The sequence below is a fragment of the Palaemon carinicauda genome, chromosome 1 (genome assembly GCF_036898095.1).
Source record: "Palaemon carinicauda isolate YSFRI2023 chromosome 1, ASM3689809v2, whole genome shotgun sequence".
Taxonomy (NCBI): domain Eukaryota; kingdom Metazoa; phylum Arthropoda; class Malacostraca; order Decapoda; family Palaemonidae; genus Palaemon; species Palaemon carinicauda.
The window spans coordinates 74,297,998-74,315,856 of record NC_090725.1 but is presented as its reverse complement, the minus strand read 5'-3'; the positions used below and the strand labels follow the sequence as shown (position 1 = coordinate 74,315,856).

The 17,859-nt window shown below is 50.9% G+C and overlaps 1 protein-coding gene across 1 annotated transcript in view; it reads right to left on the bottom strand.

Moving 5' to 3' along the window:
* Positions 1-8,652: 8,652 nt before the first annotated feature.
* Positions 8,653-17,859, bottom strand: part of BCL7-like (chromatin remodeling complex subunit BCL7B-like protein) — a 69,026-nt gene continuing 59,819 nt past the window's right edge. The window contains exon 4 of the mRNA XM_068382149.1: positions 8,653-9,017. Coding sequence (XP_068238250.1) covers positions 8,902-9,017 — 116 coding nt within the window. The 3' untranslated portion in view covers positions 8,653-8,901. The remainder of the gene's footprint in view (positions 9,018-17,859) is intronic.

The window sequence follows — 17,859 nt, the reverse complement described above, 5'->3', positions numbered from 1 at the left end:
CGATTAAAACAGAAAATTCATGTTTGCATCCGACACAGTCTACCAAGTGAGCCAGTCCCCTTAACCTATGGAAGGCTTTGGCCTCCTTAGATCTTTCAGGTAGGCCTTCTATGACTGTTTTGAGGAAGGTGGTAGCCAAGAATACCTCTCCCCCGTTTTCTTTCCTGCAGGTTTGTGAACTAGTGGCGTCAGGTGTGAAGGGCATATTGGATTCTCTGATGTCAAGGATTTCAGTGGACAGTAAGTCTAGTTTGGTTGGCAAGGAGTCTCCACCCCAGAAGCCAGAAAAAAGGTAAGAAAGGTGAAGGAAAAGAGAATGTGTTCCCTCTGTCCCTGGTGTAACCCCGATCTCTGCCTCAAGTGCCAGTGCTACCCATCGTGCCCATCGCCCCAACTCGTTCTTTGAGGAAAGGGGTCCAGTGCTCCTACCTCAGTGTTAGTGGTTGTACCTGTTAAAGAGTAAGGGGGCCTTGTGAGTGTGCCTTGCCCTTCCCATGTGACAGTGGCCCTAGTGTTGTGGATTCTGGTGGAGCAACCTGTGTCGTTTCTTCCTCTTGCGGAGCACTGTGTCATCAACAGTTGCTCCGACCTCGACCGCTCTGCAGAAGTAAGAATTAGGAAGAGAAAGAATCGTGTGCATTTCTCCTCGCCGTCTTCCAACTCTTATTCCCAGGTGAAGAAGAGGAGAAAGAGGTCGAAAAGTTCTTGTTAGAACTGTCGTAGTCGCTGGGACGGTACCTTTGTGGTCCTCGGACCGGGGCTGTGGCCTAGGTACCAGTTACCTTGATGGCCATGACCATGGCCAACCGGGTTGCCCTGTCCATCCTGATAGGTGGGTCTGGTCGGATAGTTTCACCTGCTCTGGTAACTCTGGTATCCAGTCGTAGCAGACGGGTATATGCTGGTACGCAGTCAGTTTCAGGGTTGACGATGGAGCTATGGCGGCCTCCATCTCCCTTTCTACCTGGACACTAGACGGCATCTCCTCCTTTAGACATTGTGATTGGGTACCTAGAGGACAAAGAATGTGAGGCGACAGGTCTGTTTTTCTGTGCCTTGCGTGCACGGGGCCATAGTTCATGCAGCATCCCAAGCCACTGGGTCATATACCAGTTCTCCCATGACCTAGGGCTTACCTATCTATTCGTCGTCCAAAACACACAGCCTGACTACCTTGAGACGGAGAGTTTGTTTTTGGAGGTCCTTGCACTCATCCTTGAGTGTAATAGCCTAAGGGAGATGACATGATTCTGCCAGTGGAGGTAGGACTAAAAGCTATTTGCCCGACGGGCAAATAGTGATACCAGATCCCAATGGGTAGTGAGAATGAGGACTGATGACGTCAGATGCGGAAAAACTAGACAGGGATCTGGCAACAATAAGTGATACCAGATGGAGTGTAGCCCAGGATCTCTACTTGTTTAAATGGCAAAGACTGGCAGGCAAGGAGAACACAGCAGAAACCAATTACATATAATAATTTCCCAAGGATAATAATCACCATGTGGTCATCAGACAGAACGGGGGAAAGGCGTACACATCGACGTTGTCCCACCGTTGTTGGAAGGCATCTTGCCAGAGAGCCTTGGGGTCCGGGACTGGGGAGCTGTACAGCGGGAGCTTGGTGTTCAGCACCGTAGCGAACAGATCCACTGTCGGGGAACCCCACAAAGTCAGGACTTTGTTGGCTATCCGAGGATCCAAAGACCACTCGGTACTCGCTATCTGCGTCGCTCTGTCGGCGAGCCCATTCCTCTTGCCTGAAATGAGGCGAGCCGCTAGTAAAACAGAGTGAACTTCGGACCATCTCAGGATCTCTACTGCAAGATGGGATAGCTGTTCCGAAAAGGTACCTCCCTGCTTGTTGATATAAGCCACGACCGTGGTGTTGTCGCTCATCACCACAACCGAGTGGCCCGCCAGGACTTGGTGGAACTTCTGAAGAGCCAACTGAGGTCCGCTCGTTCCGCAGGTCCCATGGGGATCAGGATGTCCGGGGAGTCGAGTCCTTGACTCCACCGAGACTTGAGTCGCCACTGGAGGGATCTCATCCTGAGGCGGCTGTTGGGAACGAGACGGGTCAGGGAGGAGAGGTGACCGAGGAGACGAAGCCACGATTGGGTTGGGAGTTCTTCTCGATTGAGGAAAAGTTTCGCAACCTTCCTCAGCCTTGCTATCCTTTCATCCGATGGGAAGGCTTTTTGGAGATTGGTGTCTATGACCATGCCTAGATATACCAGTTTCTGAGTGGGCTGCAGAGAGGACTTCTCGAGGTTTACCACGATCCCCAGATTTTGGCAAACTTCGAGGAGCCTGTCTCCGTGGCGAAGAAGGGTCGCCTCCGAGTCTGCCAGGATAAGCCAGTCGTCCAGATAACTAAGGAGACGGATGCCGATCCTGTGCGCCCATGAAGAGATGATGGTGAAGACTCTGGTGAACACCTGAGGAGCTGTGGAGAGACCGAAACACAGCACCTTGAACTGGTAGATCTTGTTATCTAGGCAAAATCTCAGGTACTTCCTTGAAGACGGATGGATTGAGATGTGGAAGTACGAGTCCTTCAGGTCCAGTGTGCACATGAAGTCTTGCGGTCTCACTGCAAGCCTGACCGTGTCTGCCGTCTCCATGCTGAACGGAGTCTGCTTGACAAACCCGTTCAGGGTCGAGAGGTCGATGACTGGTCTCCAGCCTCCAGACGCCTTTCTCACAAGTAAGAGTCGACTGTAGAAGCCTGGGGACCCGTCTACGACCTCCTGGAGAGCGTCCTTCTCCAACATGGTCTGGACTTCGGCCCGGAGGGCCTGCCCTTTTGCCGAGCCATGGCAAAAGAGCTCAACGACACTGGGTTCGCTGTCAGGGAAGGTAGAGAGGCTGTGAACGGGACGCGATAACCTAGGGAGATCACAGAGATCGTCCAGGCATCCGCCCCGAGTTGCTGCCACCTTGTCGTGCAACTCTGAAGGCATCTCGCCACTGGTGGACATGCAGGGGGATTGCCAACCCTAGCGCTTCCGGCCTCGGCTGGTACCTCTAGGGATTTTGCCTCCCCTGGAGGACTTCTTGCCCCTCCTGCTCTTGGCAGGAAAGGGCTTAGACACCTTGGGCTTCGCTGCGGTGGTCGTCGTCTTCGTGTCCTTAGCAGGACGGGGCTGCTGGGCTGCTGTAGGCTTGTAGGGCCTTTATGTCAGGGCCCTATGGATGAGGGAATCCTGGTTGGATTTCCTCCACCTCTCGGCAGTGAGCTCCACTTCCTTAGGCTCAAACAGGCTCTTACCAAGAATGGAAGAGTGTCTGAGCCTGCTAGACTCCGCACTGGGTACCTTATGGTGGAACCTCTCGGCCACAGCGTCCCTATGCTTGAGGATTGTGTTGGCCCACAAGCTCGAGACTTGGTGGGACAGAAACTCAATGGTCCGTGTGCCCGAGAGAAGAAAGGTTTCCAGCGCTTTCCTGGTGCTTTCCTTGGAAAGGTCCTCGGACCGCACCAGGATGCCCAGAGACCCCAGTCAGATGTCGAGCCATGAAGTGGCCTGCATGGCGCACTTGATGACCTTCTCCTGGCTCAGGATCTCAGTGGCTGAAAAGGACACGTGCCGGTTGGATTCTCTCTCAAGAGAGACTCCCGCTGTGAGTTCTTCCACGGAGTGATGCAGGGGAAGACTCAAAGAAGACTCCTCGAGGATCTCAAAGTACCTCCTCTGATGGACTCGAGGAGGAGGGAGGAGCTTATTACCGGCACTCGATCTGTTGGAGGAGGCAAGCTCAGCGAGCTGGCCCTCGACCTTGTCTCTGGCACTCTTCTTCCCTTGGGACCAGGGCAAAGCTGCATTGGCCCTATAGGGTTTCTGAGTGCCGTAGACGCGGTCCAGGACCGTGTCCTTCCCTTCACGAGGTGGGACCTCAGGGTCTGGGATCCCATTAAGGTTCTTCATGAGGGTCAGGACTTGCCAGAACTTATGTTCTGACTCCTGGTGCTCTCCTCCTGAAGGGCTTGCAGCAAAGTCTCCCGTCCCCAAGGGCTCTTCCTGGGGGGACACGTGGACATCCTCGATGGCTCTAGACGGTTCCTGCCTGAACCTTAGAGTCCTTAGGTTCCCTTCTGGGCGGGATACAGGACTCGAGCAGCGAAGGAGGCAGGTCCTTCTCCACCTCTGGACGAGAAGACTTCTCGGGGAGAGGAGGAACCTCCCCCATTGGTGCGATGGGGGAGTATTCCTGCTCGTCCGACTCTCCTGAGGAAGGGTAATCCTCCTCCGCAGGGGAGGGCAAGAAGGTCTGAGGGGGAGTAGGAGCCTTGCGTAAGGATCTGCGCGGGGACAGAATAGGCCTCGGAGGAGGATCCACGGGAGAGACTCCTCTCTTCCTCTTCAGGGGGGAGGAAGCTGCCACTGGTTTGCGACCCGAGTCAGAGAGGGCTGGCTTAATCGCCCGCACAAGAGCTCTGAGAAGGGTGACGAACCAGGGCTACTGACTAACAGCCACGCTGTCAGACACTCCCTCTGGAGGGAAGGGGATCGAGGGATCCCTAGGAGGAGTCGACAAATGAGGGTTCGCCTGCAGGGCTGAAAGAGAAGAATCCCTAGACCTGTCCGGGGAGCGCTCCCCCTCTGGCGAGCGTGCTGGTCTGCGCTTGCGAGGAGGGGAACGCGACGAGGAAGAATCCGCCTGGCGGCGATCGCGCTGGGGCTCGTGCAACAGGCCCTGGTCAGGGTCGCGCGTGGATGGATGGCGCGATAACGGAAACTCGCGTGGGCGGGGGCAGGCACGAGGGCGTGATGGCGCGCAGGTGGGAGTTCAGGAGCGATGGCGCGCAGGTGACGGCGCGGGGGCGGGGGCGCGCAGCAGCTGGAGCGGGAACATGGCCCCGAGAGCGCGTAGGTGATGGTGTAGGCGTGCGGCAATCAGAAGCTGGAGCAGGGTTGGCGCTGATAACGGGGGCGCCTGAGCGCGAGTCCGGAAGAACTAGCTGAGGGCGCGGTAGCGCTGGAGCAGGGTCGCGAGCGACCTGGGGGCGAGAGGGTTGGCGCTGGTCCGGTAAGACCGGCACACTTGCCTGTGGGCGCGCTGGTCGCGTTGGCGATCGTGGGCGCGTATCAGGATGCGGTCGCATCGGAGTGCGAGGCTGAAGAGGCAGCGCGGGGCGAGCCGCGTGAGGGCGCTCCGGAGTTTGTTGGGCAACCTTAGTTGTCTTAAGTACAGGAACGGGACGTGTAGCAGGAACAGGGCGCGATACTGGAGTGTCGTGTGCGATCATATCGGTAGCAAGCTCGTGCGGTCCCAGAGGCGGCCGTGAGTGCCCGTGCGCTGACTTGGAAGCCTCTTGGGCGACGCGCTGAGCTGTAGCGACGAGTGGTCGCGTTGGTGAGTGCGTGGGCGCTGGTACAGGAACTACGCGCGGACGCGTATCGCGTGTCTCCCTAGGTGGGCGCGATGGATCTACGGTAGTGCGCGGGCGCGTTGGTGTGCGTGTGAGAGCTGGAACCGGAACCGTGCGTGGGCGCGTGTCGCGCTTTTCCCCCCGAGGGGCGCGACGAGTCTGCAGGAACCTGAGGGCGCCAACTCAGGAACCTCCTGGACCGCGCGTGATGAAATAGGAACTGGAGGGCGCAGGTGGCCGCTGGGGCACCGGTGGACGCGTAGGCGCCGTATCAGGAACTGGGCGCGTGTGCGCAGGTGAGCGCGGTGGCGCTATATCAGGAGCAGGGCGCGTATGCGCAGTTGGGCGCTTGCGCGCTACTTCAAGAACTGCTGGAGGGTGACGTGGCGCCGAAGGGCGTGGGCGCACAGGGGGACCCTGGCCCGTGGCAGGAACAGAGGCGCGAACGCCTAAGGGTGAGCGCCGAGGCGCTATGTCAGAATCAGCAGGAACAACAGCAGGCGGGCGCTCAGGAGCGAGAGGCACAGTTTCGCGCTCAAGTCCCTGTAGCCCCGAAGGGCGTGGAGACTGCACAGGGGCAGTATCAGGTGGCACGTAAATCGCATCAGGATCCTTAGACGTAGATGGTCTGGGCGACAGGTCACAAAGTCCCGAAGGACGACCATCCTCTGAAGGGGATCGCGAACGATCCTCGGAGAGGTCTAGGTTGGTAGCTGGCAGGACAGGAGAACGGTGAGTCGTCTCCTCCTCAGAGGACTGTGGTGACGACGAGCCGAAGAGGCGCCTCCTAACCCCTTTTAAGGGGGAAGGAAGGCCTCTACGGCGAAGGGGAGGACGAGCCTTCCGCCTTATACGCCCACGAGGGGCCGTGGGATCAGCAGGCTGACCATCGATGGGCCTCCGAAGAGGAGTCTAAGTGAACTCCCCCGAGAGGGAGTATCACCAGCAGGAGAGACCGTGGGACTAAGCTCCTCCCTCGAAGGATGTTCAGAGGGGGAGACAGAGCCTTCCGCTACCGCAGCCACAGGAACGGCCGTTTGGCCAGACCCACGGGATGTTTCCTATGTCCGCGGAAGTTGACGATTGTTTGGCGGCCACACCCCGTTTGATCATGTCAAACAGAGCTTCCTTGGAGGGTGAACCCTGCAGTCCCAAGGAAGCCCAAAGCTGAAACAGATCATCATTAGATACAACTACCTCCTCCGAGGGGGAAGGGGCAGCCGCCTCGCTATGGGAGGCAACGACCTCTCCCTTACCCCGGGATCGGTTAATAACATTAACAACATTACGGTCTACGCTACCACTCGCCGGCCTCTCGGAAGAGGCCGCTCGAGCGGGAGCTTCGGAGGAGGAAAGTGCGGCGGAAGAAGAAGACCTGGGATTTTCTCTCTTCCGAGAAGCCTCCGAAGGAAAAAGATCCCTTTTAGCCTTCTTCTTACGTCGCTGAGCAAACCTCTCCCACTGGGAGGTAGACCACTCCCTCCACTCAATACACACGTTAGACCTATCACACCGTTGGCCCCTACACTGAGGGCATAAGGAGTGAGGATCCGTGTCCAAGGCCGACATAAAGGTCACAAAAGGGCGGCTGGGAATCCCAGGGCACGTACGCATGACGAGTAATAGAGGCCAACTTCACACACACTGAAAAGAAAAAGCAAACAAGATGGCAGTCAACAAAGAGGAGAGCGCTGACAGGTCTGTCGTCTCTCCGAGCCAAAAGTAAAGTGAGCTATTCACCGGTGTGTGTGAGGGGGGAGGGGTAGCTAGCTACCCCTCCCTACCCCCCCCCGCTAACTAGCGGTGGGGTAGGAAACCCTCGTTAAAACTTTATGGCTCGTCATCGGCTGCGCCGAAGTAATTGCCCCATGTAAATAGCGTGGTTTGTATTTCAGTTACGGAACAAATCATTGTTAGCACCAGCCTCCTTCCAATGTCTCGCTATTCTCTGTATGACAGTCTTCTTAAAATTTTCAAACCAACCAAGGTTGGCTTTCTACACTCCACTACTATCTTCACTCGTTCCTGAAATGTCTTTTAAAGATCAGTAGCCAACATTTTTATCTTCTGGAAAATGATTGCAGGCTAAAAGTTTTACTTTTATCCATATTGATAATTTTTCTACTTGTACTTATATCCCTGATCTTTTTTTTATATAAAGTTTTGGCCCTTTGCAACACTACCAGATTTGATAGCCTTTTTTTTTTTAATAATCGTCAAAATTGTTGTTCTATTCCTGCCACTTACACCACTCACAGCACCTTTCGTTTGCTACAGTAAAACTATTATTACTTATTAATTTATATTTCAATAGAAATAATTTACAGTTCATTAATATTTTCTAGCTTTTAAGTGTAAGCAGAATGATTTAGTGAAATGATAAGATTTTAATTTTTTCAAGTGCCCAAATATTATAAAAACGTTTGCCCCCAAATGGATGCCTTCAAGATAACAAAATTAACTTCACAAGGAGGGATAAACCTGCCACAATATACAAGTTTATTTTTAAACAGACACGGAATTGAATGCAAACTATAAAATGACGCCAGAGAAGGTAACTTAGTAAGTCGAACAGTAATTAATATTTACATACAGTGCCTTAATAAAGATACAGTCAGTCTTCTGAATACAGTCTCTGGAAAAAGAATCTTTTGGTATACACAAATCGGTCATTCTGACAATAATCTGAATAAAAATTGCAGCCTAGTTAAAAAGAAAAATATTGAGCGTACAATGGATAAATCGACTACTATCAACATTTTTTATACTAATGCAACCATAAGTTTATCAACCACACCAGGGCTACAAAAATATTTCAGCTCCTGTTTTGTTTTGCTAACGTTTACATATCAAATTATTCATTTAAATATAATTTATAAAAAATAAATAAGATTAATTTTCACAAGTGGAACTTTTGGACTATGCATGGTTAAATTACAGAACTCAAATGTTAATAATGACTCCTTTCTTTGATTTGTGCTGAAAACACACATATCCTTCAATTGTCAACTTACTTTTAAATGATTAACATAAGAAAATGTCGAAATACCTCTTCAAAAATAATAAACATGCATAACCAGGTCTAAAAGCAACTTGGAGCGGATTCTATTAAAAAGACATTAACACATCAAACACTTGCCATATGAGGACCTCAGCTGAGATTCATACATTTTGCCTAATTTTCAAAAATAAATATGTTAAAACATTACAATACTGTCATGTAAAATCTTTACACACAAATCCTATACAATTCAAAATGTCAGTATTTAGGCCAGTTTTCTTTTTAATAAGGAATAAGTTCAATATACTTCTGGAACGACAGTAAAAATAAATATCAGAAGATAAAATACAAACCATTTAGTTTTATATAAAATAATCCTTTTTGATATTCTATATCTTTTAGACTAATGATTTCTTTGAAGAAAGTATTCAAAATAATATAAATCTAAATGCCTTGGTTGCACTTTGTATATTTATAATAAAATAAAATTTATGACAATATACCACAATACAGTAATCTACATCTAACTTTCGGCTAATTTCTTTTTAAATGGTGGTTCAGAGTTGGAATCTTCTGAAATGTTGAACTGACTACAAGAAAAGTCAGTGGCATCTTGTGAATCACTCATCACAGACATAGCTGAAAACAGACATTTACAAATTCAGTGAATTGTTTATGTGGTAGAAATCATGTACTGTATAGTATACAACATAAAGAAAAAGTACACTATGGTCCTATGCTGCAAAAAAATTGGCAAGAATTACATGTTAATTGAAGAAATCATAGTTTGTTCAGATGCAAAAACAAACCTTTTGTCCTTTAAAATAGGAGACACACTCCTTGGTGGGAGGCAGTTGCTATAAATCACTCTTAAAGTTTGTTTTCTTCCATTTAAGTTTAATTCTTACAAGACCCACAGGAAGTGAGGTCGATTACTCCAATAACCACCTGATCAGCTTATCATGGGGATGTAGAGGCTGTTAGGGACTAAGCTAGTATCAGTTTATAGGAAAATTATTTTACAAATAAAGGAATTTTAATAAAAAGAAAAATATTGAATTCCCATCTGAGGTATAAAATTGCTGAATATATTGCTGTGCATGGCAGGGAGAGGGAATTAGATGAACATCAGGTGAGAATTGAAATAAATATGATTATCAAAATTACATTTACTTCAATGATGTTCGCCTGAGGTTTATCTGGCTGATTCTTGCGCTCTAAGGGAAGAGATTAACTAAACAAATAAACCCCAACTTAAAATAAATGCCCCAAATAATCTGACAAGAGTCATCTTGATTTTCTGGTAGCCTAAAGATTGCTACTGAAAGTTAGAGAGAACTACTCTCCTACTTTTGCAACATAACACAATTCCAGATTGAGAAAGACTGAATAAGCATTTGCTATGATGGCATACTAATTAATATGAAAAAAAGCACCCTAATCAATACAAATTACTCCAAATATCTATCACCCGCAGCAAAGATAGGACCTAATGCCTAGCAATCTTTATAAGAAAACTAGACTTTCCTTGAATAGTAATTGCTAGAAACTAATTTGGTACTCCACTGAGCTGCTGCCAAGCCATTCCTAAAGAAAGGTTCAAACAGAAATTAAGAGGGAAGCCGGACTGTCTACTTCCTCACTTGATTGGAATCCAATTCAGAGTGAGCTTTGGTCACTAATGTCTTAAAAAGGAAGAACATAGCACCCTTGGAGAGAGGGGCCCATATACCCTCATACCACATAAACTAGGAACCTTCTTAATGCAATTTGCCTTATCTAAATAAACCTTAACCTTATTCCCTAAATAACAACCTATCTTTTCCCTAATGAGGGAATGTGGGAAAATGCGAAAGACTTTTCGCCTACAATTATACTTTGCCTTATAGCTTGACAAGAAAAAAATATTTTATCAACAGCAATGAGTTTGTCATTCCCTAATGTGTTTAGCCAAAGCTAGCAGAATTTTTTTTCTTTTTAGTAGTAATATCCTATAAGGAAAAGCTTCAAAAGGTTTAAAATGGTGGACTTTTTAAACACCAATAATGTACCACATCTACTTTCTTAGTAGTATCTGGGATCTCCTCCCAGAATTTTGTGTAGTTTACCCTACTCCCGTTTTCTATGTGGGGTAACCTCTGGCGGAGTGATACGCGCCCAGAGACGACCCGGGGTCAGAGAGCATGCTTGCTCAGGTCTCGATCTCCAGTAAGTTTTGACAGATAGGTTTCTACTAAGTCCTGTAAGGCACTCTGGGTAGGATGGGCGGGACATAACCCGAAAGTACTGTTAATAAAAATACAAATTACTTAAAATTTGTGATTTGTTCCAACACGGAGTACTTACCTCGAACTACTTTCTTAGGAGACTTGGTTATACCTTAGGAGGTGAGTGTCCCACAGGACCCAGAGACTGATGAGGAGAGAAAAAGGGGAACCTAGATAGGAGGCTCGGTTCTGCTGACCCCCAAGGGAAAACATGAGAAATAGGGAAAACTACCCAAAAAACTATCTTAGTAAAAATCCTTGGAGACGTATTCATTCACTGACAGTGTATCCCATGGCAGTTAAAGGATTTTAGGGTCATTTCAGGGAAGGTAATAGGGGAAAAAAGGGGGGTAAGGAAGGAACCTGTGTCTCTTGGACTTACTGCCCGTGGTTTTCCCCGGGGCTACACCTTTAAATCTTTTGAAGCGCAGAAATAACAGGACCGAGAGAGAATCCGTCCAGGGATCTCCTCGAACAATCCTTCAAGTAGTGAGCTGTGAAGGTTGACTGACTAGCCCATGTACCTGCCTTCAGGATTTGGCCGACTTCCATGTTCTTCTCAAAGGCCAACGCACTACTAAGCCCTCTGATGTCTTGGGTCTAGGCTTCCCCGGAAGAAGAACCCCTGCACTACTGTAGGCTCTCATGATCACCTCCCGTAGCCAGAAGGAGATTGGCTTCTTTACTAGTCCTGAGGTGACGAACAGACTTGATTTTGGGTTGAAGTCTCTAAGTACATGTACTTCGGTACCGCTCTGACAGGGAACAGAAGCAAGTCCCTCGGGTTGTCCTAACGAGGGATTGCCGGCACTGAGAATCCTCCAAACCTGGGGTCCCAGACTGCTGGATTCTGGGTCTTGGCCACGAAGGATGGTACAAACCTGAAGGTAGTTTCACGCCAGCCCTTCGAGTGTGACACCTCATACGATAGTCCATGAATTTCCCCTACTCGTTTTGCTGATGCCAGCGCTAACAGAAAAACTGTCTTGAGGGTGAGCTCTCTGTCCAAGATGTCCTTTAGAGGTTCGAAGGGAGGTTCTGACAGCATCTTCAGGACTCTAGCCACTTCCCACTGGGGCACCCTAACGGCCTGAGAGGGGTACGATTGCTCGAAGCTCTTGATGAGCATCGAGATGTGTCTCGAGGTACCCAGGTCGATGCCCTTCAGGAGGAAGACTTGTCCCAGGGCAGCCCGGACTCCTTTAATGGCTGGGATGGACATGTTCACCTCGTCTCTGAGATAGACTAGGAAGTCCGCTATCTCCGGGATGGAGACCTGCAACGGCTTGATGTTCTTCGAGACGCACCACTTAGAGAAGGTAGCCCATTTTGCCTGGTATACTGCGGCTGACGAACGTCTCGGGTACCCTGACATCCTTGTTGCCGTCTTCGCCGAATACCCTTCCTTCCTCAGGAGACGCTCGATAACCTCCACGCGTGAAGGCAGAGGGACCGAGGGTTTTCGTGGAACCTTTGAAAGTGCGGTTGCCGGAGAAGGTCTGGTCTGTCCAGAAGGGGCCAAGGTGGTAGGCGCGCCAGTTCCTTTAGATCCGCGAACCACTCCCTCTCCAGCCACCAGGGCGCTACCAAAGTCATCCACAGGTTGTCTGCTCGCCTCACCCTGTTGAGGACTTGCCTGAGCATCCCGAAGGGAGGGAAGGCGTAAACGTCGAGGTTGTCCCAAGGGTGTTGAACAAAACACAGGGAGTTGTGCGTTCAGTCTCGTGGCGAAGAGGTCTATCACTGGCGAGCCCCACTTCTGAATGAGAGTCTTGGCCACTTCCGGGTGCAAGGACCACTCGGACCCTACCACTTGACCCATTCTGCTGAGGCCGTCGGCCAGGACGTTTCTCTTCCCTGGGATGAATCTGGCCGAGATCTTAATCTGCTCTATTTCGGCCCATTCCAGAAACTCCGTGAGGTTGCACAGCTTCTTCGATTTTAGTCGTCCTTGCTTCTTTATGTAGGCCACCACCGTGGCGTTGTCGCACATCAGTGCCACGGTGTTTCCCCGGAGCCGATGGATGAACTCTAGGCACGCTCTTCGCACTGCCATCATTTCTAGCACGTTTATGTGCAGGTTCTTCTCTTCGGCTAACCATCTTCCTCTTGCTGTGCTGTCGAGGAGATGAGCACCCCAACCCTCCTTGGATGCGTCCGTGAACAGGAGCATCTCCGGAGGGTCGGCTGCGAAGGGCATCCCCTTGAGGGTGTTCGATCTGTCGTGCCACCACTCTAGGACTTCCTTCGTCTCCGGGGACATCGGGACCACCTTGTGCGGGGAGTCTCTTTGGTTCCAGGTCTCCTTCAGGTTCCATTGTACTCCCCCGAGTTTGACCCTCCCCTGGGGGACTAGCTTCTCTAACGACACGAGGTGACCTATCAGTCTCAGCCAGTCCTTGGCTCTCCTGGGCTGGTCCGACAGGAAGGGCCGGAGGATCTAGTCCAAGTTGTCCAGTCTCTCCGCGGAAGGGAAGGCTCTCGCCAACTGGGAGTCCAGGACCATTCCGAGGTAGTTCATTCTGGTGGAGGGTATCAGTTGGGACTTCTCCAGGTTGATGATGATACCCAGGACGTTGCAGCACTGCAGGAGCTTCGCGCCTTGCTCCGTCAGTACTTCCCCTGAGGCTGAAAGCAACAACCAATCGTCCAGGTTGTTCATGTGCCCAGGCTGAGACTTGCGAAGACCCTAGTGAAGACCTGAGGGGCTGTGGACAGACCGAGGCAGAGGGTCTTGAACTGCAACGCTTGGGTACCCCATTTTACACTTAGGTACTTCCTGCTGGAGGGGTGAACAGGGATTTGGAAGTATGCGTCCTTGAGGTCTATGGACATCATGAAGTCTCCCTCCTTCAAGGCCGCTAGGACCGACTTCGTAGTGTCCATCTTGAAGTCGGTCTTGCACACGATCCTGTTGAGGGCTGAGAGGTCTATGACTGGTCTTCAGCCCCCTGTCGCTTTCTCCACCAGGAAGAGTCTGCTGTAGAACCCTGGACCCGGGTCCTTGACTGGTTCTATTGCCCCTTTCGCCAGCATCGCAGAGACCTCTTCTTGTAGGGCCGTTCCTTCTCAAGGGGTCTTTGTGTGCCAACCATTCTGCCTGCAGATATGGTATCAGAGGTGGGGGGTCCACCAGGAAGGGCAACCTGTACCCTTCTTTCAGAACTGTTACGGTCCACGGATCTGCTCCGTGGTCTCGCCATGCTTGCCAAGAACGTTTGAGGCATCCCCCCACCTGAGGCAGAACATTTGAGGCATCCCCCCACCTGAGGCTTCGGCAGGAGTAGGGGGCCTCTCTCCGTATCTCCTTCGAGAGGCGCGGCCTGAACGACCTCTTCTGGTGGCCGAATAGGAAGGCCTGAAGGCTGACTGCGCAGCAGGAGTTCCTCTACGGGGGGGGGGGGGGGCTGCGAAGGCTGATGCCAGGCCGTAGTAGGGGCGTCTCTCCTGGGCTGGCTAGGCGAGGCACGAGGAGGGAGAGAGACGTCGGAGGGTGTCCATCTACGGGTAGGTCTTCTCACTGGAGGGGATCTGGGTTCACCCGCATCCTTTAGCTTCCTGACCCTCTTTACCGTCTCCTCCACCGCCTTCAGGGGGAACACTGAGTCGTCCCACAGGGGCAGGCTCCTCAGGGACCTCGCTTCTCTGTCCGGGAGCTTCCTGACGAGCTTGTTGAGCACAGTGTCCCTCTTCTGCAGTATCCAATTGGCGGCTTGCGCAATGGACTGGTAGGAGAGGAACTTTACGGCCTTACCTCCCAAGCTAATCAGCTCCTTCAGCAAGGCCTGGTTCTCCGGGACTGCGAGGTCGTGCGAAGACTGAAACCCCACCAGCGTGGAGGCCCACCAATCTAGCCATGATGATACGTGTACCAGGTCCTTGGCCAGCTCCTCCATCATGGAAGTTTCCGAAGGGGAGAAACAAACTGGGGCAGTGGTAGCCCTCTCCTCTGCTGCTCCTTGTCCCAGGATGGCGACTGCTGGCTCCACCGTACAGGGACCCGTGCTGTGTCCTTCGGGAAGGTAGAATCGGCTCTGGTTCTTTAGGCCCTGGAGAAGTTTGGAGGCGCTCTGGCTCTTGGGAGCTTCCGCGTGGTTGGCCACGATCCTGTCAACGTGCACCATACCCAGCCTAACATCCCTAGCCAAAGGAAGGGCTTGTGAGGGCCTCTGTTGCACAGGTGCATCCACCCGCCTGCTAAGTCTCGAGAGCCAGACTTTGTCAGTGGAGGGCTCAGGTTCGTCAAACCTGTGGTGACGCCTAATGAGGACTATCACTCTCCTGTAGGCCGAAACTTCCGCTGCCGAACCTTCTACACAGTCATCTACATTCTCCGTTGGACACTTCGCTGCTCGTGACGGAGGACCTCCGACGGGGGGAGCCGCACGGGGAGGAGGCATCTTCCTGGAGTGGTCCAGTCTCGGCGGTTCAGGGTTTAGGTTGGCCAGGGCACCAGCCGCCCGTTGAGATACTACCGCTAGAAAGTTAGGGGGTCCTTTGACTGGCCAGACAGTACCATATTGGATCCTTCTCTCTGGTTACGGTTCTTTCCCTTTGCCTACACAGACATCGAATAGTCTGGCCTATTCTTTACAGATTCTCCTCTGTCCTCATACACCTGACAACACTGAGATTACTAAACAATTCTTCTTCACCCCAGGGGTTAACTACGGCAATGTAATTGTTCAGTGGCTACTTTCCTCTTGGTAAGGGTAGAAGAGACTCTTTAGCTATGGTAAGCAGCTCTTCTAGGAGAAGGACACTCCAAAATCAAACCATTGTTCTCTAGTCTTGGGTAGTGCTATAGCCTCTGTACCATGGCCTTCCACTGTCTTGGGTTAGAGTTCTCTTGCTTGAGGGTACACTCAGGCACACTGTTGTATCTAGTTTCTCTTTCTCTTGTTTTGTTGAAGTTTTTATTGTTTATATAGGAAATATTTATTTAAATGTTGTTACTATTCTTAAAATATTTTATTTTTTCATGTTTCCTTTCCTCACTGAGCTATTTTCCCTGTTGGGGCCCCTGGGCTTATAGCATCCTGCTTTTCCAACTAGGGTTGTAGCTTAGCATTTAATAATAATAATAATAATAGTAGGACGGGCATCGCTGCAGGGAAAGAGGCCTCCGTCCTGGACTTCTCTCTTCTTCCGGAGGTCCAGGGGTCTGCGGGCTTGCGAGTAGAGGGAAGGAGTCTCTCTCGTTCCGGACGACTCGTCGTTGATTTTGAGGCCGGGACGCGGCTGCCAGACCGAAGGGGCGACTCTCTCCGCTGGGCGGATGGAGTCGGAGCCTTCGCGGACTTATGCCTGTCCCTTGGGGCCTGAAGAGACGACTCCCTCCGTCAATCATATCTGCTGATGGTGACATATCTCACTGGCGAGCGGGCCCTAGGGAGCCATCCCGAGGTGCTTGGGACTGCTGAAGCCTCCAGGAGTTGGCTACGTGGGATGACGACCCGCACTCATTCTTCCTCCGGGGAGTCGCTTCTCCTATACTTCCTCCTGGGGGATCTAGAGCGCCTACCCACGTGGCGGGATCTGGAACGGGATCGTGAGCGAGACTGTGTCCTGCGGGACCTATCTCGCCGTCTCCTATGGTCCCTCGGGGCTCCGTCTTCCGAGGAGTAGGAGTAGGCCTCGACCGAGGAGCCCGAAGACCTGTAAGACCTCACTGAAGGGCCTGAGTCGCGCCGCGTTGCTGGTGGGTCCACACGGCGTTCGGTTGGCGACGTAGGCTCCAGGAAGACAGACGGGAACGTAGCTGAAGGCGCTGGAGGGGAGCGGGGGAGCTCCTCGCTGGGGAACCCGGTCTCGAAATCCTCTTCCATCCTCAAGGGTGATCTGAAGGGCGTCTTCGGAGGCACCCACGCGAGGGGGTCTGACGGCGGTGAGTCTTCCTTCTCGACGGCACCCTTGGCTGCTGACGCACCTGAAATACATGCCTAAGAGGCGGGAGAAGAGGCTGCAGCAGTTTTATCCCACATAGGATGGTCCGACGAGACGGGCCATGCTTGCAACGGGGCTCCGTCACCGGAAGACTCCCGTCCCTCCCTCAGGCCCCCACTTGCCTGGATAGATGACACAATCCCACTATCAGGTAAATCAGACTCCTGGGGAAGGGCCACAGGCCTCTTCCCCGCAACTGACTTACCTCGTCCCCCACACGGGGTAGGGGAAGGCGGCAGAGAGACTGTCCGAAGAAATGCTGGGCGAAGCAAGAGGCGAAGAGACACTCGGTTTCCTAGGCGATCTCCTAGTGGACTTCTTCTTGGTGCCATAGCGCACCCACTGCACCTCGTTCCAGGACTCGCACTCCGGACACGTGGCTGTCGGGGAACACACTGCCCCTATACGAAGAACACAAGGAGTGCGGGTCAACTTCAGGTTTTGTGAGGAAGGCGCCACACGATTTACCGGCCATAGGCCCAGGGCAACGACGGGATGCTCCATAACACACTAGTAAGGCACCGCGAGACACATTTAGCCTTCCTACCACATCCATGACACATTTAGCCTTCCTACCACATCCATACCTCATAACACATGAGGATGTGGAGAGAGCATTCATTAAATAGAATCTAATCTACTAAAGGTCGTGAAAAATTCTCAAATGAAAATAGCACCAAAAAATGAGATGCATACCAAATAGTTTACAAAATGAGTGATGAGGAAATCTAGATGGTGACTAAGTGTCCATGAGTACCAAGAGTAGTAGTAGTTCTTGAAGTTACAGGTGTAGGAAGGCTAGTCATTCAAAAGCACTACAAATCCTTGTAAAATATATAGCACAATAAACGTTGGGCTCCCTATCATCAAACTTCTACTTTGATTTAGCACCTATTCCACACTTCATAATATCAACCGCTATCCGGTGTCCATGTATAAACTCATGTAAGGCAGTTTGCAATTTAGATTGATTGATTTAAAGTTTTCAGGCATCCTGACATCTGAGGTCATTGACGCCGGTAACATTTAATTTATGTATACAAAAATAAGAAATAAAATAAAATAAAAAATAAAAGAGTATTCAATTAAAAGTTGAATGTCATAAAAGTTAAATATTTTTCAGAAGACCTGCTTCTGAAATAAATCTAAAAATGCCACTTGCATGGTAGGACACATCATTTCCAAGAATCTTGGCAAGGATGAACCTGCCACCCTCACCTCGAGCCTCAAACAAATATCTATTCCGCAAGTTGTTATAATTGGGGCAT